Source organism: Motacilla alba, unplaced genomic scaffold (genome assembly GCF_015832195.1).
Source record: "Motacilla alba alba isolate MOTALB_02 unplaced genomic scaffold, Motacilla_alba_V1.0_pri HiC_scaffold_28, whole genome shotgun sequence".
Lineage (NCBI taxonomy): Eukaryota > Metazoa > Chordata > Aves > Passeriformes > Motacillidae > Motacilla > Motacilla alba.
The window spans coordinates 2969396-2990563 of NW_024037374.1; the positions used below are offsets into that span (position 1 = coordinate 2969396).

The following is a 21168-nucleotide window of genomic DNA, read 5'->3' on the forward strand; positions in this document are numbered from 1 at the left end:
TGTCCCTCAGTGGGACCCATTAAAAGTCCAAGAAACTTTGGAGTGTGATTCTGACTTGGAGTTCTGGAGAGGTTTCTTCAGCTGCCTCTCAGGGACTGATGTTCAGGGCCTGAGCACAAAGCCCCAGAGGGTCATTAAAGTCCTTGTGCTGTGGCTGTGCTGCTGAGCTGGGCTGGGCTGCTGGCACAGAGGCAGCTCCTGGGAACCAAGAAGAGCTTGAAAAGCACATTTCTCTTGCTGAGCAGCTCTTCTGCCAGCCCAGCAGGGCTGGGGCACTGCCTGCAGCCAGCCTGGGCACAGCACAGAGGCACAGAGAGCTTCAATCAGTCAGGGCTGGGAAGGTGCTGAGAAGTGCCTGGGGCAGAATCCCTGCCAGCCCTTGGCACAGGAACCTCTGGCTGCAGGACAATGCAGCTGCAGCTCCTGGAGCCATCTCCTACAGCTGGAACATCCCAATGCCTACAGACTCAGTGAGTACAACTCTGAGGATTTCTTGGGCAGGGGAGGTGAAATGCTCATGAAGCTCTGACATGCTGAGGGGTTCTGATCAGTCATGGAATTTTTCCCAGACAAGGATTTTGAAAGAAATGAGGAATTTTCCAAAGACTTTGCATTCAGTTTCCTACTATTGGAGAAGGGCAGGGAAGGGTGATAAATATGAAAGGTTGATAATGAATTAATAATTATGAATTCTGAAAAGTACCTGAGCCATTGGAACTGTTACTTTCAGTGATCAGTAGGTTCACAGGACATCCCTAATGTGCTTTCAGCCTATCTGCCCACGGACAGCAGCAGCATCACCTTTGCTGGACCCATCAGGCTCAGTCTGAGCTGTCCTTTCTCCAAGCTGCAAACAGAACCTGCCCCCAGCCAGTGCCCTGCAAACAGGCAGGCTTCTGTCAGGCCAAGGAGGGTGCCCAGAGATTTGGGGTCTGTGAGTGCTGGCAAGGAGAGATCAGGCACAGGGAAACAGCTGCAGGAGGAAAATCTCCAGGAAGCAGAGAGCATATCAGGGAATGGGAGAAAACAAAACCCAGAAATGCTGTGGCAGGGAGAGTTTAGAGATCCCGGCAGAAGCCCCTCCAGTGCAGCCCCTCCCTCTGAACAAGCCCCCTCCCTCCTGTGCCCCAGCCAAGCCTCTGCCCTCAGGGCTGGGGTCCAAGGCGTGAAGCCCCTCCTGTGCAGGCAGAGCTGCAGCAGAGCCGTGGGGCAGCTCTGCAGCCCCGGGCCCAGTTCCCTCTGCAGAGCACAGGGCTGGGAGCAGCTGCCCGGCACTGGGGGCTCTGGCAGGGGGCACAGCTGGCTCAGGGTGACGCTGTCCCCAGTGCCTGGCTCTGGGCAATGCTGTCAGTGCAGCCAGGGAAGGAGCTGCATCTCCCTCAATCCAGTGCCATCATAAGGACACTTGGAAGTCTCCCTGAGATTTCAGTCCAAGCGGGGAGCTTCAATCCAGGATGCAAACCTGTCCTAGAGCCTCTCTGAGTTATAGGATTGATGGGGAGAGGCAGAGGTGTTCTGGCACTGAAAATGCTGCTGGGTTGGTGAAATGAGCAAAGAGAGCGTTTGGCTACAAATGTGGAGCTAATTTGTGGGATATCCATCTGCTCTCTGCAATATCTGGTGATCTTTGAAGGAAAACATGGGAGTGTGAACATCCTCCATTTGAGAAAAGTGAAAGCCCAGAGAAAATCCAAACAGAATGAAGTGACAGATCATTTCCCCCCAGTCGCCACACATCATCTTTCCCCAGGGAACTCAGTTCTACCTGAGGGAAGCAGAAATGCTGAGGGTTTCTGATATCCAAGAATATCAGGAAAGACATGGACGAGCTTATAAACAAAACCTCAGCTGTTGAAAACACTGAAGACCATGTCTATGTGTTCCTGGGAGGGTATATGGGCAATGGCTTTGATTTTGGTTACAGGTATCTCCCCTTTCACATCGCTTTCCTTTCTCCATGAACAGGTCGCCATGTGCAGCCCGAGCAAATGTACAACAGCAGCTCCATCAGCCACTTCCTCCTGCTGCCATTGGCAGACACACGGCAGCTGCAGCTGCTGCACTTCTGCCTCTTGCTGGGCATCTCCCTGGCTGCCCTCCTGGGCAACGGCCTCATCATCAGCGCCGTAGCCTGCGGCCAGCACCTGCACACGCCCATGTTCTTCTTCCTGCTCAACCTGGCCCTCACTGACCTGGGCTCCATCTGCACCACTGTCCCCAAAGCCATGCACAATTCCCTCTGGGACACCAGGAGCATCTCCTATGCAGGATGTGCTGCACAGCTCTTTTTCTTTCTTTTCTTCATCTCAACAGAGCTTTGCCTCCTGACCATCATGTGCTACGACCGCTACGTGTCCATCTGCAAACCCCTGCACTACGGGACCCTCCTGGGCAGCAGAGCTTGTGCCCACATGGCAGCAGCTGCCTGGGCCAGTGCCTTTGTCTATTCTGTGCTGCACACGGCCAATACCTTTTCCCTGCCCCTTTGCCATGGCAATGCCCTGGGCCAGTTCTTCTGTGAAATCCCTCAGATCCTCAAGCTCTCCTGCTCCAAATCCTATCTCAGGGAACTGGGGCTCATTGCTTTCAGTGCCTGTTTATCATTTGGTTGTTTTGTGTTCATGGTTTTCTCCTATGTGCAGATCTTCAGGGCCGTGCTGAGGATCCCCTCTGAGCAGGGACAGCACAAAGCCTTTTCCACCTGCCTCCCTCACCTAGCCATTGTCTCACTGTTTGTCAGCACCTCATTTTTGACCTACCTGAAGCCCCCCTCCATGTCCTCCCCATCCCTGGATCTGGCCCTGTCAGTTCTGTACTCGGTGGTGCCTCCAGCCCTGAACCCCCTCATCTACAGCCTGAGGAACCAGGAGCTCAAGGCTGCAGTGTGGACACTGATGACTGGATGCTTTCAGAAACAGTAAACTGCTGGCCAATTTCTTAAAATCACTTGTAAATAAAGTCATTTAGATACTTGTTGTTAGTTTGGTTGTGGGGTTCTTTTCCTTTGATTTATTTTTTTCATATTATCCACTTACAATTTTCATTGTTTGTGGCATTCCTCATTTCACTTCTCTCCACTTTCCCTGTGGCCACAGACTGTGTCAATGAGGGGCTCCGCTCTCAGTGGCTTTAAAGGAACTAAAGGATCTCCCAGCAAAGTTTTCTGCAGAGATGCCCTTTGGTTGCCTCCTCTGGAGCTGCAGCACCAATGTCTGTGTGCAGAGCTGGGGGCAGATCAGTGCTGGCCCAGCAGCTGTGCCCAGCAGCAGCAGCAGCACTTGGTGTTGCCAGTGCTGCTGCCGTGGCCCTGCCCCGCTGCCCTGGTGGCCCTGGTGTTGCTGTAGGGCCTGAGTGCTCTCGGGGCCGGGCACAGTGCTGGGGGTGGCAGTGCCGGGGCTGCAGCAGGGACAGGCCATGGGCACTGCTGGGGCAGCGCTGACGCCTCAGGCCAGGCCTGGGGGCTGCAGCCTCCTTGCCCAGGCTCTCTCAAGAACACGGCCAGGCCAATGCTCAGCCCAGAAACGCCCTGTGAGCAGCCCCAGGGTGGCCGTGGGCAGGCTGGGGGCAAACAGCATGGCTGGGGCTCTGCAAGGGCCCTGGGGAGACGGGAAGGAGCAGCAGAGCAGGGGCTGATCCATCCCCAGTGCACTGGAAAGCCCAGGGCAGCGTTCCAGAGCGTCCTCATGGAGCTGCCAACACCATCCCCCCTCTGCAGCCCTGGCCTCTCCCCCAGCTCACACAGGTGCCCCATCCTTGCAGGCACAGGCACGGCAGCACTGGCTCAGGAGCCCCTGTTTGCATTGCACACAGCAGGCGGGAGCACCCCCATGCTGTTGCTGTGGGGACATGAACCTGAGGGAGCACAAATGCCATCAGCCCCTGGGGCCAGCAAGGGCTGGGGGACGCCAGGGAAAGCACTCAGCTTTGTCCTGGCCTCTGCACTCAGCCAGAAAGTTTGTTCCCATCAGCTGGGAGTTTCCTGTCCCACTGCAGACGCTGTTGCTCAGAGCCAGGGCTGCCTGGCAGCCACCCCCAAACTGCCCTGAGCATTTCCTTGGCTTCACCTTGGCTTTCTTCACTCTTCCCTTGTCCAGATTCCTTCCTCTTGCCCAGCACTTTTCCTCCCCTGCAAACAGCCCATCCCTGTTTGCCCTTTCCTCTCTGGCCCCACTCCCCATTGCAGTTCCTGACTTGGCACCATGGGAACGTCCCTTGGGGAGCAGGATCATCCTACAAGTGCTGCAGCAATTGTCTGCAGGCTCCTGCAGTGCCTCCTGCTGCTCCCTTGCCAGAGGCAGCCCAGGCCAGGGGGGCCCATCTGGGCTGCTGTGTCTGCCTGTGGGGCTCCCTGTTCTGGGCAGTGAGGAGGAGCTGCAGAGGCTCTGCAGGACTGACAGGATGGGCTTTGGCGCTGGCAGGAGAAGCTGAGGCACCTGGGCTGCTGGAGTATCTGAACAGGAGGCCCAGGGCTCATCCTGCAACTGCTCCAAGGGTGGTTTAGGAGAATCCCAGAATCAGCAAGGGTGGAAAACACCTTGGAGATCATCAAGTCCAACCTGTGCCCTGACACTGCCTCGTTTCCTTTCAGCCTCCTCTTCTCCAGGATAAACAACCCCAGCTCCCTCAGCCACTCCTCACAGGACTTTTATCCGGGACCCCTCCCCATCCTTGTTGCCCTTCTCTGGACATGTTCCAGCCCCTCCATGTCCTTCCTAACTGTGGGGGCCCAGAACTGGACACAGCACTCGAAGTCCTGCCCAATGGGTGCTGAGCACAGGGGAAGAATCACTGCCCTGCTCCTGCTGGCCACACCATTCCTGATCCAGGCCAGGAGCCATTGGCCTTCTTGGCCCCCTGGGCACACTGCTGCCTCATGTCCAGCCTGCTGTCCAGCAGTCCCTGCAGCTCCCTTTCTGCCTGGCTGCTCTCCAGCCACTCTGTCCCCAGCCTGTGGCGCTGCAGGGGTTGTTGTGGCCAAAGTGCAGGATCTGGCACTTGGACTTGTTAAACCTCACCTTGTTGGATTTGGTCCCTGGATCCAGCCTGTCCAGGGCCCTGTGCAGAGCCCTCCTACCCTCCAGCAGATCAACAGTCACATCTTGGTGTCATCTGCAAATTTGCTGTTGGTGGACTCAATCCCCTTCATCCTGACCATCAATGCAGATATTGAAATCCACGCTGCCTGGCTCTGATCCCTTGGCCATCCTGTGGGTGACCTGTGGTGGCACTCAAGGTGATCTGTTCCATAACCTTGCCAGGCACCCAGGTCAGGCTGACAGGCCTGGAGTTCCCCTGATTCTTCTTCCAGCCCTTCTTGGTCATGGGGTCACACTGTCATCTCCAGCCCTCTGAGACCTTCCCACTAAGCCAGCACTGATTGTAAATGATGGAGAGCAGCTTGGAGAGCTCATCCACCAACTCCCTCATCCCCCAGGATGGATCCCATCCAATCCCATACACCTGTGAGCATCTGAGTGGCTCAGCAGGTCAGCAGCTGCTTCCTCCTGGATTCCAGGGGGCTGTTCTGCTCTCTGTGCCCATCTACCAGCGCAGGAGATTACTTGTCCTGAGGACAACCTGTCTTATTATTGAAAATTGAAATAGGCAAGGTGTTAAGCAATTCAGCCCTTTCCTTATCTTCAGTTACCATATTCTCCGCTGCCTTCAATAAAGAGTAGAGGTTCTCCTTCTCCCTCCTTTTGCTATAAATTTTTTTTACAGAAACATTTGTATTTTTCTACAGAAGCCACCAGGTTAATTCTTATTGCACATTCATCTCTCAAGTTTTCTTCCTTCATAACTTAACGACATCCTTAAACACTTCCTGAGCTGCTGCTGCTTTTTTTTCTCCTGAGTTCCCACAAAAGCTCCATGGGCAGCCAGGACAGTCATTTTCCTCACTGTCTCATCTTTTGCCGCACTGGGACAGGCTGCTCCTTCCCCCTTAAGATTACTTTCTTGAAATGGGTCCATCCTTCCTGGACACCTCTTTTTTTATGGGCTGTTTCCCTTAACAAAATCAGTTCCAGATTCAGTACTCCCCAAATCAGCATCCTAAACAGGCCAAAGTCCGCCCTTCCTAATTCCAGTGTAGAAGTTCTGTTGCTGACCCTCCTTCTCTCACAGGACATTGAAATCTTGATGATTTCATGGTCACTGTGCCCCAGGGCAGCCTCCAACCCCCACATCTGCCACCAGCCCTTCTCTGTTTGTGAACAGCAGGAGACAGAGCTTTCCTTGGCAGTGGGAGTGCTACCAAAAATTCTCTAAAACAGAAAACTCCTCAACAGCAATGCAGCATTAAGAAGCAGCATTCTTTATTCAGCTGGATGCACAGGGGAGAGCTCCTCCCAAAGCCGTGCAGGCTGAGTACAGGAAAGTTTCTGTTTATTTTCTGCATTTTGCTCACATATTCATTGATTGTCCTGGACTAAACACACATCTGATAATCATTACCACAAAATCATTAACAGATTTCCCCTCCCCTCTACCCATGCGCTCTTCTGTCCTGGGGGTCTCTCTGGTGGTCCCTGGTGGTCGTGGACCCCAAGGTCCCAGTGGGCCTGGCTGAGCTGGCAGGACACTGAGGCTGGTGAACTTCCAGTTCCCCTTCTGACACAACGGGCATTGTGTGGTTTCCATAGGCCTGGGGTTTTGGAGAACAAGCTGCAGGTGTGAGCTCACCTGGTGGAGGCAATTGATCATCTGGGAACATGAGGTCAAAGAGTGGGCTATGACATCCCAGAGTGGGTTATGTGAGGTCATTGAGCAGCTATGATATCATAAACTGCCTCTGTGACATCACAGAGCTGGCTGTGACAGCACAGACAAGCTGTGTGACATTAGAGAATGGGCAGTGACATCACAGAGGGGCTGTGACATCCCAGGAGGGCTGTGTCCGGTCACTGTGTTGGTCACTCTGCCCCAGTTCCCCTTCACATTTTCTCCCAAGTCCAATGCTGTTCATGCCCAGCGGGGTCCCTGTCCCCCAGGATCCCCCCGGCCCTCCTGGAGCCACAGCCTCCAGCAAAGGATGTTCCACAGGATCCAGCCCAGAGCCTGACATGGGGACAAGGGGCCAGGGCTGTGTGACCAGGACATCAAGGCCGTGGATGATCCAGGTCACTGTGGCCTGGTTTGGGTTGCCCAGGGCAGGAAAGATGTCAGGCAGCTGGAGCAGGGTTAGGGAAGGGCCTCCAAGGTGGGGCTGGAGCCCTTGGGCTGTGAGCAGAGGCTGAGGGAGCTGGGCTTGTCCAGCCCGCAGCAGGGAAGGCTGAGGGGCTCCTCATCCCAGCCTGGCAGTGCCACCAGGGAGGTGATGGAGAACACAGAGCCAGGCTCTTCACTGGGGAGCCGTGTGGGAGACAAAAGCCAATGGGTGGAAGGGGAAAGAGGGGAGATCAGCCAGGACAGGAGGAGATGAAATGAGTCAGGCTGGTTTCAGCAATTCCTCAACACCAAAAGCAGCCTGAGCCCCTTCTCCATCCACCACTGACAGCTTTGCAAATCAGGAATTGGTCGAGCTGTTTTGTCCCCACTCCTGGATGAGCATCCTGATACAAGAACTTAATTGTGTTTATAGCTATCATAGAACCACGTTGGTGTGAAACTAATTTTATTATGGAAATCATTTTTGGATGGTGGAGTTATCAGACGCTGCTCTGTTGTTGCACATAGCTGAGGGAAGATCGCGATTGTACCTAAATTGTGCCCTGTTTAACCATTGTCTGTTGGCCATGAAGAGAAACTTTCTGTGCCTCTGAGTCCCACCAGTTCCTGGTGCCTCGAAAGACACAAACCTGATCAGTTGTGGTTCCCACTGCAGTGGCTGCACTTGGACCTCCCTCCATAGCCAGAGCAGAGCTCACTTTTCCCAGAAAGTCTCTGGCAAAGGAGGTGTTTTGAACATAATTGCCAAATAAATCGAACCAATAATTTGCAAGAGCCAAATTATGAAAAAATAAAATGGTAAAAAATTTATTTCGCATTCGAATGACAAAATCTAGGTCAGCCTTGAATCAATCGGACAGGGTCTTGCCCGGGACTTAGGCTCTGGGTGACACACGTACACAGCTCTGAGCCACTGTCGCGTCAGAGTGGTCGTGGCACACCATAGCCGTGTCCGAGTCCAGTTTTTATACTATTTTTCTTGCCGCAGGAGAGGATGTCCTTTGTCCTTTTCTTAATCAAGTAAGTCCCAACGCTTCTCCAGTCCCGGGATAATGCTATCCAATGGAAGATGGTCCCGCTCTCAATGTCTTGGGAATAATTCATTGGCTTCTTGTCGCCTGCTAGACAGAACCTGAGAGCCACCCCGTTTACAATACACAAAACCTGCACCAGGAAGATATGCAAGCTAAACAATCCATTACTGGTAGTCCTTTATATGTTAAGGGATTTCCCAGAGATGGACTACAGGCTTGAATGGATTACCATCAGATATGTCATCTCCCCTGGCTATCTGTAGCCAGGTGTGCCACTGATGGCTTACTCTTTACTTAGTTAAAATTTCTGAGATCCTGTGCTGCTTCCCTCTCCTTCACATGTCAATGCAGCAAGACTATGTGTGGTATGTGTATGAGGACAGGTTTCCCAACTCCTGAAAGCCACTTTTCTTTTAGCTTTGGGAACTTGCCTGGGCAAGCCTCCTTCAGTAGTAAAAACCCCCAAATAACTAACCTTAACTTATTAGAGTATGTCCATATTTATAATGATATTACATTTAGTATATCACTTTATTTGCCTATGAATGCTGACACATTTATAACAGAGGGATGAAAGAAACAGGCCAGGCTGTGGGGATCAGGGGCAGGGCAGAGACAGGGAGAAGAATGACTTTTGCATTTGATGAAGCTGTGCCTTCCATTGGCTTTGTTGGCTGACAAGAAATGAACATCCCTCTGTGTCTCGGGCAGCTCCTTCTGCAAGGAAAGCAGGTGGGAGTTGGAGCCAAGGAGCTGAAAGCTGCAGGTGCAGCCTGGGCTGGAGGGAGCTCAGATTTGCACAAGTCTGCTCTGAGTGCCAGGCCTTGGCTGGGGGAAATGGTGGGGTGGGGGTAGGGACAGAGTCTGATTGATTGTCAGCCATGAAGGGTCTTGATTTTCATATCTACTCAAACTGCATGAGGAGGTACTTGGATTCAGTGTCAAGTGGAGATTGCACATGTCAATGAATTAACAGGAAATAAAACCTAAACAGCACCAAAACAAATTTACTGACTATCTTTGTAAGTATAATATATTCACTTTGAATACACTGCTGGAATCTGTCTAATTAACCACAAAAGATTTGGAAATTGAATACATTTATTCCCAGAGGCTTGGCTTGTTAAGCTTTTCTCAATGTTAATGAGCCCTGGGACACTGAATTCCTGCACTGAAGAGCTGCAGGCTGAACAAGCCTCTGCAGCAGTACAATTCAGCAGCAGCCTCCAAGTTGCTGAGGATGTCAGCAGCCCCCACTGAGGCCATCCCTGGCCAGAGCCCGTGGGGGAATGGGCAGACAAGGAGAGCGTCCCTGGGGCTGGGCCAGCACAACTCAGAGGCACCAGCGGCTCCAGCTGGGAAATGGAGTGTGGAATGGGGCTGGGAGAGCCCTGCCTGGGCTGTGCCAAGCAGGACACACAAGCCCTGACTCCCATCCACCAAACAACTCTCTCAGTGAAACATTTAAAAGAAATTACAATTGTTTGTGTTCTCTGGGTTGGACTCACTGGAGAAATACCAACAAGAGCTTCTCAGGAGCTCAAAACAACAACTGGGACCTTTAGAATATCAGAGAAACTTTGGCAAAAGTTTAAATATGACATTATAGTTGTTTCGGTTTGTAAATTTGAAATTTTTCTAATTTTGAGATTTCTTAATTAATGTATTGATGAGTGTGGTGGGTTTTTTGGTTGGTTAAGTATTTATGTATTTCTTTGTTGCGAGATAGGATTACGAGAAAGGTAAACCAGGCTTAAAATTTTAAAAGGTTAGAAAGAAAATTTATTAAAAGTTACTAACAGACAAAAAAGTAACAAGAATTAAAATAAACTCCTTAGTACACTTTTTTTCTTCATAACATTTTTTTTTTACTGTCAATGTAAAGAAACTAAACCTAAATGTTCTAGTTAGTTTACCATTTCTAGAATGGTCTATTTCCTTTACTTACGGAGAGAAGATTTTCTTGTTAAGGTTATGAAGATTTTTTTACAAGAGGAAAAAATAGTTTATTTGTGGTTAATAGTTTTGTCATGGATAACAGTTGTCTGGGGAACTTTGTTACTGTGAAGTTGTTTTTATTGCTACAAGCTTTTTTTTAGCTTGTTGACGGGCCATGACGACTTATGGGGTATTGTTTTAAAGATGAGTTGTTTAAACGGAAAAGTTTTATTATGTAGTTCTAAATTTTTTTTTTATCTCTGGGAATAGAGATCTTCTCTTGGGGTTACTGGATTAATTTTTTTCTGTTTAAACTTTTTTTGAAATTACAGTTGTTTTAACATTTGTTTATTTAAATATGGAAGGGTTTTTTGATATTAATTTGAATTTTTTTTGAAGTTTTATGTGTTATAAAGAAAAATTTTTTTTCTTTATATCTTAAAAGAGGATTTTATTTTAAGATTTTTTTTTCTTTTTTAATTGGGATTTAATTTCTTCTTTACTGACTTTGATGGCTTTACATTGTTTTTTTTTTAATATGCTCATATTTTGTTTTTATTTTACTTGAGAGAGGATTGAAGTACTGAAAGGATTAACACCTGATCCACCAGTAACTTGTGATGGAAGTTGTGGTTGGGCTGTGTTAGGATTGGTTTTGTGGTTGGTTTTTGGAGTTTTTTGTCCTAAATTTTAGTTGTAGGGTTATTTTGTATGGGTTATAGGTTGTAGGGGATTTTGGTTTGAGTTGTGTTTGGGGGAGGGGACTTGATGGTAAGATTTTAACAGCTGTGGCTAGCTTTGTTCTGGTTGGGGTTTTGTAGCCTCTTTTGTTTTCCTGGTTGGTAGTTGTTGGGGTTTGGTTTGGTTAGAATGGGGCAGATGGGAGGGGGGCAGCCTGCAGAGGGGGGAAGGGGCTCAGCCCACTGCAGGGTTGCTTGGTTTGGTTTGGTTTGGTTTGGTTTGGTTTGGTTTGGTTTGGTTTGGTTTGCTTGAGATGGGGGCCGGGGCTGGGGCCGCTACTTCTTTGTTGACTGGAGAAGAAAGAGGAGGTTCCTGGGTTTTTCATCTTTAACATCTGTGTTTCACAGAGGCATGTTCAGCATCTTAGTGGTTTAACAGATTGTCAGTTGCACAAAAAGATTTCTATTACTTTATAAAATTCTTCTCATGTCAAACTATGACAGACATTCAATCAACAACAAAACACTTCTCCAAGCATTGACTTGGCCCATTCAACATCGCAAACTCTAAGCCTGTTCAATTTTAGGTTACTCAAAATTTGCAAGAGAAGGGAAACAGAAGAAGACATAGATAGAGAGAAAGACAAAAATAAAAGATACAGAGAAGCACACACACAGCTGCCAACTCCAGGATTCCAGCAGTGTTCAGATGGAAATTCCAAGAGGAGGTAGGGTCAGGATGTGTGCTTGCCTCGTGGTCAGCTTTAAATACCCTTTGGTCTTCCTGGGTCCTTCCCCCATGTGTGACTTTGGGTCATGACCCAAGCGCCAGCCCCTTATTATCTAAAAACTCTCAAACCTTTCTGTCTTTGGACTACCCTCAGGCAACTCCATGCAGCCTTCTGACTCCTTCTCTCTTCCTTCTGTGGGACCAGCTAACTCTTTCCTGCCCCTTGCACAACCACATGAGCCTGTCTCTCCCTCACACAACGGCTCAGCTCTTTTTCCCCACAGCACAGCCTGCAGACTGCAGTTGATTCTCGGCTAGCTAACCCACTCCTTTATAAACCCACTTTTTATAAAACACATCCTATTAAGGGCAAGGCTTTTCCCACTCTTTGGGAATTAGTCCAGCTGCAATTCATCAGGAGCAAGATAGCCTTCAGCACTATCTCTGTTCTCTTGATAATCTGTCCTCCCACACTCTGGGATTTCACAGGCAGCTCTGTGATGCCACAACCCACTCTGTCATGTCTCAGCCTTCTCTGTGACATCACACAGCTTCTCTGGGATGGCACAGAGCCCTTATCTACGATGCCAGAGTCTTCTCTGTGGCCTCACAGCCTGTTCTGTGATGTCACACAGCCATCCTGGGATGTCACAGCCCACTTTGTGATATCACAACCTGTTCTATGATGTCACACAACCAGCCAATGAATGTCACAGCCTGCTCTGTGATGTCACATCCTGATGTCAAAACTCAGCGTGTCAAACAGCACCTCTGTGGGCTCACAGAACTACCCTGCAATGTCACAACACCTTCCGTGATGTAACACAGCCACCCTATCATGTCACAGTACACTATGTGACCTCACAGCTTGCTCTGTGATGTCATACTGCCACAGTGTGATGTCACAGCCTGCTCTGTGATGTCACACAGTAAACCAGCCATGTCATAGCCTACTCTATGGTGTCACAACCTAGTCTGTGATGTCCCACAAGCACAGAATCACAGAATCACAAGGCTGGAAGAGACTTTGAAGATCATCAAGTCCAATGCATGCCCTAACACCATCTCAACTAGACCATGGCACTCAGCACTATATCCAGTCTTTCTGTAAACACATCCAGGGATGGTGACTCCCCCACCTCCCATGGCAGACAATTCCAGTATTTTATCACTTTTCCAGTAAAAGCTTTTTCCTACTATCTAATTGTGATAATTAGGTGTGATACGTGCTGACAAAATTGAAACAGTAATCAAGATTGATACAGTAATTATTCTTTGGTGATAACAAAATGGTTAAAAAGGGAAATGCCAGGAAGAAGGGAAGGGAGGGGTCTGCTACCCCCCCTATTCTCCTGCAGATGTTCAGGACAGGAAGGAGTAAGAGATAACAATTACTAAATTTATCTGAAAGAGAGGGAATACTTGGGTGGAAATCAGGAACATGTTAATTGGATGAGATTTATTGCTTTAATGTTAGAACATGGCATTGGCTCATATAATGTTAGTTTTGCCTCATACTATACCAGCTTGGTGCGCATGTGTAATCCAAAGGTGAAATAAAGGACACCTGAGGAAGAGGAGAAGACTTCCTCAGACGACCCCCAAAGAGTGCTGCGACCACCTAAAAGGGATGGTGGCACATGCGTGATGAAGATGATGATGAGGGTGGAAATACGAATGTGACAAATCAAAAATGGGAGGAGATGGTGATGGCACACAGCATAAAAAGGGGAATTGTAACTTGATGACCTTGTACGTGAGGTGGCAGGGGTCCCAAAGCCCTTGCACTCCGTACCCCCCAGTAATTTTCTTACTTATGCGTTATTATCAGAACCAGATTATTCCTCATTTTAACCAAATTATACTGCCAATATTTTGAGTGTATTCAATTTTATATATTCTAAACTACTTCATTAAAATTGCTGCTACATTTAATTCTGTTTGCTTTTTATTTGTGATTGGATAATTGGGCAAACATAACACTGGGGTTCCAAGGCAGGGCCAGGCTGGACCTGCCCCTTCCTCCCTCACACATGAAATGTTTTGAGCCAACAATCTGCTCCAATCTCTCACTGTAAGCAGTGTTGGAGGTGGAACCCCAATTGTGGCCATGGGCACCTGGCTGAGAAGGACAGTTCTTTTCCATAGGAAGGGAAGCATGGAGCCTGAGAGTTTGGAAAGCAGGTGAGTGCCTCACTAGTCCAAGACCAGTCAGACTTGTCAGCAATGGCAGATTTTGTCTGGGAGCAGTCTTTCGATTTAAGGAATTTTGGAGGTGGAATCCCAATCTCACCCATGGGCGCCTGGAGAAGCAGGACAGTTCTTTCCCATAGGAAGGAAAGCATGGAGCCTTCCCCAATGTTTTGGAGACAGATGGGAAATGACCCTTGTGAAAGCACTGCCAGCCAGACTTGTCCTGGCAATATTCCTATGAGAACAATCCTTGCATATAAAGAATTGGGAGGTGAAATCCCAATTCTGAGCATGGGTGCCTGGAGGAGAAGGAGAGTTCTTTTTCACAGGAAGGAAAGCATGGAGCCCCAGAATTTCAGCAGCAGGTGAGAAGAGACCCTCAACATGCCAAGGTCAGCTGGACCAGTCAGGCATTCCAGGGGAGGCCAAACCAGCCAGAGCTGTTCTGTGTGCCCTTGGTTTTATGGGGCCCCATAGTGTCACAATGGTGCCTTGATTAGAAGAAGATCTGCAGTGTCACAATGGACCCTTGGTTCAATGGGGTCCCACAATGTCACAATGGCCCCTAGGTTTCATAAGGCCCCGCAGTGTCACAATGGTCCCAATGATTCCATGGGGCCTTGCAGTGTCACCATGGATCTTTGAACCCTGGGGGTTTGTAGTGTCACAATGGTCTCCTTTGGCTCCACAGGGTCACAATGAACCACTGATTACAGCAGTGTCACCGTGGAGCTTTGGTTCCATGCAGCCCTGCTGTGCCACAAAGGCCTTCTGGTTCCACCAGGCCCCACAGTATCTCAATGGTCCTCTTGGTTCTGTGTGGACCCCCAGGGTCACAACGGTCTCATGGGTTCCAGGAGGTCTCACAGTGTCCCAATGGTCTCCATGATTCCATGAGTCCTCACAATGGCTCAATGGTTTCCTGGGTTCCATGCAGCTGTGCAGTGTCTTAATGGTCTCTCCAGGGTTCCATGAGGCCTTGCAATGTCACAATGGACTTTTGCTCCATGGGATCTCACAGTGTCACAATGGCCCTGTGATCCCATGACATCCCAAAGTACCATAATGGTCCCCTTGGTTCCATAAGGCCCATCAATGTCACAGTGCTCTCCATGATTCCATGAGGTCTCATTGTGTCACAATGGTCCCTTGGTCTCACAGGGCCCCACAGTGTCACAATGGACCCTTGGTCTCACAGGGCCCCACAGTGTCACAATGCTCCCTTGGTTCCATGGGCCCTGTGCTGCTGCATTCCCCCCTCCCCTTCTCAGGCCGCCCTGCCAGCTGAGAAATGCTCCTTGGGCCTCGGCCTTGGCCAGCAGCCCCTGGGCTCAGCTCCTCTGCAGCTCATCACAAACACTGTCTCCCCCAGGCCCTGCTGCTGCCCAAGGAGCTCCTGCTTTCTGCAGGAGCAGCCCTGGGAACTGCTTTTGTTCCCTCAGTGCCACAACATCCCTGTTCTCACACTGCCAAAGAAAGCTGTTGATGTCGAGTGCGGCCAGGATGAGCCATTGCTGGGACTGAAGCCCCTCTCTTGGGGCCCTACAAACAGCGCTCCAAAAGGAGCCCCTTGGAGCTCTCCTGGGCCAGCGACTCCCTCTGAGTGGGGCCTCTCCCAGCCGGGAACTCTCCCGTTTGCTGCACTCAGGGATCCCTGAACAGCGACAGAGCCTGGGCCCATCCCCCCACTCCTCCAGGCTCAACCCTTCCCTGGCTGGGGAGATGCCAAAGCATCCCCAGTGAGCATTTCCCTGCCCTCAGGGGAATTTCTCACAGGTGCCTTGCACTGACTCTTGGTGTCTGTGTGCACACAGGAGTGCCTGTGCTGGGGAAATGGGGCAGAAATGCTGCTCTCTGAGGGGCTTGAGTGCCTTGGATAGCTGAGTCAGTCAGGCCTGTAGGTAAGGTTAGATCACAAGGTCCAAGCTAAGTTAAATGCTGCTAAGGGTTCTTTTGCTAAGTTGTTAAGTTTAATTTAAGTTATAACTAAGGTAAATATTGTTAAATGTTATTCTTCTTTTAAATTGGTGAGTCATAGGTTTTAGGTTAAATACTGTTAAGTGCAGTCCTTTTGCTAAATTGTGAGGTTTAAGGTAGAAATTAAGGTTAAGGTGTAAGTCAAATCCTGTTAACTTTGACCTCTGTTAAGCTTTTGGGCTGTATTCCTTTTATCCTTTCCTCACTGAATTTTTGTCACACACACACACACAGGGACAGTTCTCGGTTCATTTCTGGTTTGATTATCTGGATTTGGTTTGGTTTTGTTGTTGCTTTGTTTCCTTGTTTTGCCTGAAGTGTCCAGTCAGGAGCAGAGTGACTCTTGCCAAGAAACTTTGTGGTGCTGTCGCTAATATTAAATCTGGTTTTTTCTGCTCTCTTGCTGGGGATTTTTTCAGCGCTCCCAAGCCCTTGTTCAGAACAGGGTGAAGGAGCCCTGGCCCAGGCTCTGGCCCTGGGGGACAGGGTGACACAGCTGTTGGGGTCCCTGTCCCCCTGTCCCACCCCCCACAGCCCAGGCCCCCCGTCCCCGTGTCAGGCTCTGGGGTCGATCTCATGGAACATCCTCTGGGGGAGGCTGCGGCGCCGGGGGCAGGGGGACCGGGGGGGACAGGGGACCCCTCTGTGCACGAGCAGTGTTGGACTGCTCTGGGGGGAACTGTGAGGGGGGCTGGGGCAAAGTGACCTCCCCAGTGACCTGACAAAGCCCCTGTGATATCACACAGCCCCCTATGATGTCACAGAGCCTCCCTGTGATGTCCCCCTGTTATGTCCCCCTTGTGATGTCGTACAGCTGCTCTGTGATTTCACAGAAGACTCAGTGTTGTCACAAAGTCACACTGTGATGTCACAGCCTGTTCTGTGATGTCACAGCATGCTCTATGATGTTACACAGCCACCCAGTGATGTCATAACCCATTCACTGATGTCACAGAGCCACTCTCTATGATGGCAGGATCTGCTCTATGGCCTCACACCCTACTCTATGATATCACAGAAAGCTCTGTGATGTCACAACCCCCTCTGTGATGTCACAAAACCCTCTCTGTGATGTCATACTGCCACTCTCTAATGTCACAGCACACACTTTGACCTCACATCCTGCTCTATGATGTCACACAGCCATGCCATGATGCCACAGCCTGCTCTGTGATGTCACACTGTCCCCTCTATGATGCTGTAGCTGCTCAGTGACCTCAAAAAAAATCCTCTGTGATGTCATAGCCCAATCTGTGACCTCACACAGCCCACACTGTGCTGTCACCCAGTGCCTTGCTGACATCCCGGCTGCTCTGTGCCCCTATGACGCAGCCATAGAGGTGCCGCTGTGACATAGCCCCCTCTGGGACATGCCACAGCCCCTGCCAGTGCTGAGCCCCTGTGAGCTCTGTTTGTGCCCTGCTCGTGTCCCTGAGCTGCCCTGGCAGTGCCCCAGCCCTGCTGGGCTGTGCACAGGAGCTGCTCCTGGCCAGAGCTGTCTCTCTGCAGCGCTGCCCTTGCCAGGAGCTGCCTCTGGGCCAGGAGCCCGGCCCAGCTCAGCAGCACAGACACAGCACAAGGACTTTAATGACCCTCTGGGGCTTTGGTGCTCTTTGCATCACACTCAGTCCCTCAGCGTGTGCTCAAAAAACTTGTCAAAAGTGAAAAAGATATTGAAACACAGAAGTTTCTCATACTTTAAATAGATTCTTCTGAGGGACAGGACTGACAAAGTGTCCCCAGGTTCCAAGCAGAGCAGAACACTGGAGGCACTGATGCAGGTGTGGACAAGCAAGGGAAAGGTCTCTCTGGTGCTGGGCAAACCTGCGCCTCTGTCCCTGCAGGCTGTCGTCATGCCCCGGCTGCCCCACCTGGCTGGCCCCTTCCTTTGCTGACAGCTCTGCCTCCTGCTGCCTCTGCCTGCCCACACAAAGCCTTGGGCTGCTCCAGGCTCCTTCTGGGGCACGTGCTGCACCACAGCCCTGCCCTGGCAGGGAAATTCCTTTCTCCTGGTGTCCAGTCTGGGCCTCCCCAGCTGCCCTTGGTGCCATTATTCCCTTCTCATGCTTATATCCTCTACGAAGAAAAGCTCCAGCCTCTCTGAAACCACCCTTCAATCCCTGCCAGGCTACTCCTGTTCTGTCCTCAGTCTCCACCCCACTGAGCCCAGAGCCCTCAGCCTCTACCTGCTGGTTATGTGATGAGGCCTCCAAACCCCATCATGGGACATTTTTGGTTCCTTTTCAAGGTCTGTGAAAATGGGAAAATTGTTTTCAAAGTTATTTTCTCTGCAAATCTTGCAGTGACAGTACAAGGGTCAATATCTTTAAACTGAATGAGGGTGGATTTACATTTGTTAGAAGGAGGAAACATTTTACAGTGATGAGAGTGGCACAAAACTGCAACTGTTTTTCCAGAGAAGTGGATTCCCCATCCCAGGAATTGTCCAAGATCAGGAGCTTCGTGCAGCCTGACCCAGTGAAACCCCCTCCCCTCCCCAAGAACAGAATTCCTGTTGTGTGGGTCTCTGATGTGCTGGGTGCCCTCAGAGCGCTTCTGGCCAGAATGTCTGCTGAGGGCCAGCCAGGCTGCTGCAGGGGCAGTGACCTCACAGCCATCAGCATGGCAGCCCTGTCCCTGGGCCTGGCTCTCCCCTTTCCTCGGGCCCTGCCTTGTCTCTGCTGGCATGAAGAGTTTTGTCATTGATATCTTGTCCCCAAGGTGCTGGGGCCAATGGCTTCCCAGCCAGGCTCCTGGAGCACAAGGGGCTTTTCAGAGCCCAGCCAGAAATGAGCCCTGAGGCAGCAGCTCTGCAGTGGTGGCCACCAGGCCGGGCTGCCAAGGGAGGCTTCTGGCCATGCCCTGCAAGCAGCTGCTGCTGCCAAGGTGCCTTTGGTGCCTCAGGCTCTCCCTGGCACAGCTCCCAGCATGGCACTCTGCCCTTGTGCCCGAGCCCTTCCCTGTGCTGGGGCTGGCCTGGGGCTTTTCCTGCAGCGGGACCTGCCCTGCTCATGGCACAGGAAAGGCAGCTCCTGCTGCAGCAGGAGGCGCTGCCTGCAATGGGCTCCAAAAACTCCAGCAAGGCCCTGGTGACTTTGAAATTGCTTCTTAGAGCAGAATATCCTAATAATTGTTACAGCTCCTGTACTGCGGAGTAAATAATGCTGGTTAAGATCATTTTGTCTAATCATGATCAGAATCATTCAGAGCTGTATTTATATAAATATATCTGGTATTTCGTCATTAATCCTGTGGGACAAATTGCATTAAGGTTCAATTCCACCTGTGCAATCTTTTACACGTTTGACAAAGCCTGGGACTGGGATTGGATCCAGTGTCTGCCAGTTTCCTCTCTCAGAGGGAATTTTAGAAGTCTAGGGATCCTGCAGGGATTTGAGGATCCATGGTGGCTGTTGGGCGTCACTTCTCCACCTCATAACTCAGCAGGAGTTTCTGTAATAAAGAAATAAAGCTTTTGCCTGAAGCTCCCACTGCCCATGACAGGAACCCCTGTGAGTGTCTGGGACATCCCGGCTCTTGGGCAGCCTGGGGACTCCTGGGATGTCACCGTGGAGCCCCTGTGTGTGCCTGTGACAGATCGGTGCCTGAGCAGCCCAAGGTCCCCTGGGATGTCACCAGGAATGGCTGTGACTGCCTCTGAGCACATGGCTCTGTACCATCCCCAGAAACCCCTGGGAGGGCTCCATGGAGCCGCTGTCTCTGCCTGTGACATTCCAGCTCTTGAACAGCCTGGAGACTCTTGGAATGTCCCCATGGAACCCCTCTGAGGGCCTGTGACAAACCTGATCCTCAGCAGGCAACCATCCCCAGCCCCCTGTTGCTATGGCCAGTTTCCATGGCAACCATCCCCAGCCCCCTGTTGCTGTGGTCAGTTTCCATGGCAACCATCCCCAGCCCCTGTTGCTATGCTCAGTTTCCATGGCAACCATCCCCAGCCCCCCTGTTGCTATGGTCAGTTTCCATGGCAACCGCCACCAGCCCCTGTTGCTATGCTCAGTCCCTCGTGGCTGAGCTGGGAGGGACCCATCAGCATCCTCGAGTCCAACTGCTGGCCCTGCCCAGGACACCCCAACAATGCCAGCCTGGGCCCGGCAGCGCTGTCCAAATGCTGCTGGAGCTCAGAGAGCCCTGGAGCTGTGACCCTTCCCTGGGGAGCCTGGGCAGGGCCCCAGCAGCCTCTGGGCAAAAACCTTTTCCTGAGATCCACCCTAAGCCTGCCCCGACTCAGCTGCAGCCGTTCCCTCCAGTGCTGTCCCTGGGCACCAGAGGGAAGAGGTTCCCACAGCCCAGCCAGGGACCCGCTCCCAAGGCTGCTGCCATGGCCACCAGGGCTGGGACCAGCTGGGATGCTCGGTTTCCATGGGCTGGGGTTTAGGAAGAGGATTCCCCAATTTCCTGCTCCTGCTAAAACCGCGCTGCTGCTCGCTGCCCTCCTACCTCCCATGGAAAGCAGAAAAGGCAAAGATCCCGGGCTGGGAGAAGAACAATTTATTGGGAACAGCAACGAGACAAAGAACAAACAGGAACACAAACAATATTGATAACAGAAGGGATAAGAAAAAAGATTTACAGGGAAAACTATAACACAGCTGCCTGGCTCTTCCTGGCCACATAATTCCCCCTGCCTGGAAAGAACACCCTTCTCCTTGGGGAGAGAGAGTCCCTTTCCTGCCCCTGACAATGACCTGAGGTGAGAGCAAATGTAATGGCACAGCCATGGCCAGATCCTCATGTTCATAAATCCCCCATCATGTCATTGAAAGGGGCAGGAAAAGGGACATGTGTCTTCCCAGCATGGATCACAGGGACCATGGATCACCAGGGCTCTTCCTAATATGGGTCCTCCAGTGGGGGATCGAGGTGGGCATGAAGCTGTTCCTGCAGTTGGGGCACTGGCAGGACTTCCCTTGCTGGTGACTCCGTTGGTGTTTGGTCAAGTCAGAGCTCTGGGTGAAGCTCTTCCCACACTGGGGACACTCGTCGGGCCTCTCCCCAGTGCGGATGCGCCGGTGGGTGATGAGGGTGAAGTTGTGCTTGAAGCCCTTCATGCAGTCAGGGCAGTGGAAGGGCCTCTCCTCGGTGGGAATCTGCTGGTGCCGGAGGAAATCGCAGCTGGTGTGAAACCTCTTTGAACTAAGAACACTCTTAGGGCCTCTCGCCAGTGTGGATGCATTGGTGGGTCAAAAGGGTGTATCTGTAGCTGAAACCCTTCCCACATTCCCCACACTCGTAGGGCCGCTCCACGGTGTGGATCATCTGGTGGCGGATCAGGGTGCTGCTCTGCCTGAAGATCCTTCCACACTCCAAGCACTTGTAGGGCTTCTTCCCATCATTAAGCTGCTCATGGACCACCAGCTCAGAGCTCTGGCTGAAGCTCTGTCCACCTTCCTGGCACAGGCTGGGTCTTTCCTCCTCAGAGCACCCT

General features: G+C 51.1%; 1 protein-coding gene and 2 pseudogenes across 1 annotated transcript; 2 read left to right on the forward strand and 1 right to left on the reverse strand.

Annotated features, from left to right (window-relative positions):
* LOC119696322 overlaps positions 1–21168 on the reverse strand; it is a 2199709-nt pseudogene that overhangs the window by 2091146 nt on the left and 87395 nt on the right.
* Positions 1–21168, forward strand: part of LOC119696323 — a 1148804-nt pseudogene that overhangs the window by 1091874 nt on the left and 35762 nt on the right.
* Positions 1989–2921, forward strand: LOC119696355 (olfactory receptor 14A16-like). The gene has a single exon (XM_038126062.1). The coding sequence runs from the start codon at positions 1989–1991 to the stop codon at positions 2919–2921; it is 933 nt and encodes a 310-aa protein (XP_037981990.1).

Excerpts from the sequence above, each read along its gene's own strand:
- LOC119696355 (XM_038126062.1), top strand. The coding sequence starts at position 1,989 with ATGTACAACAGCAGCTCCATCAGCCACTTCCTCCTGCTGCCATTGGCA.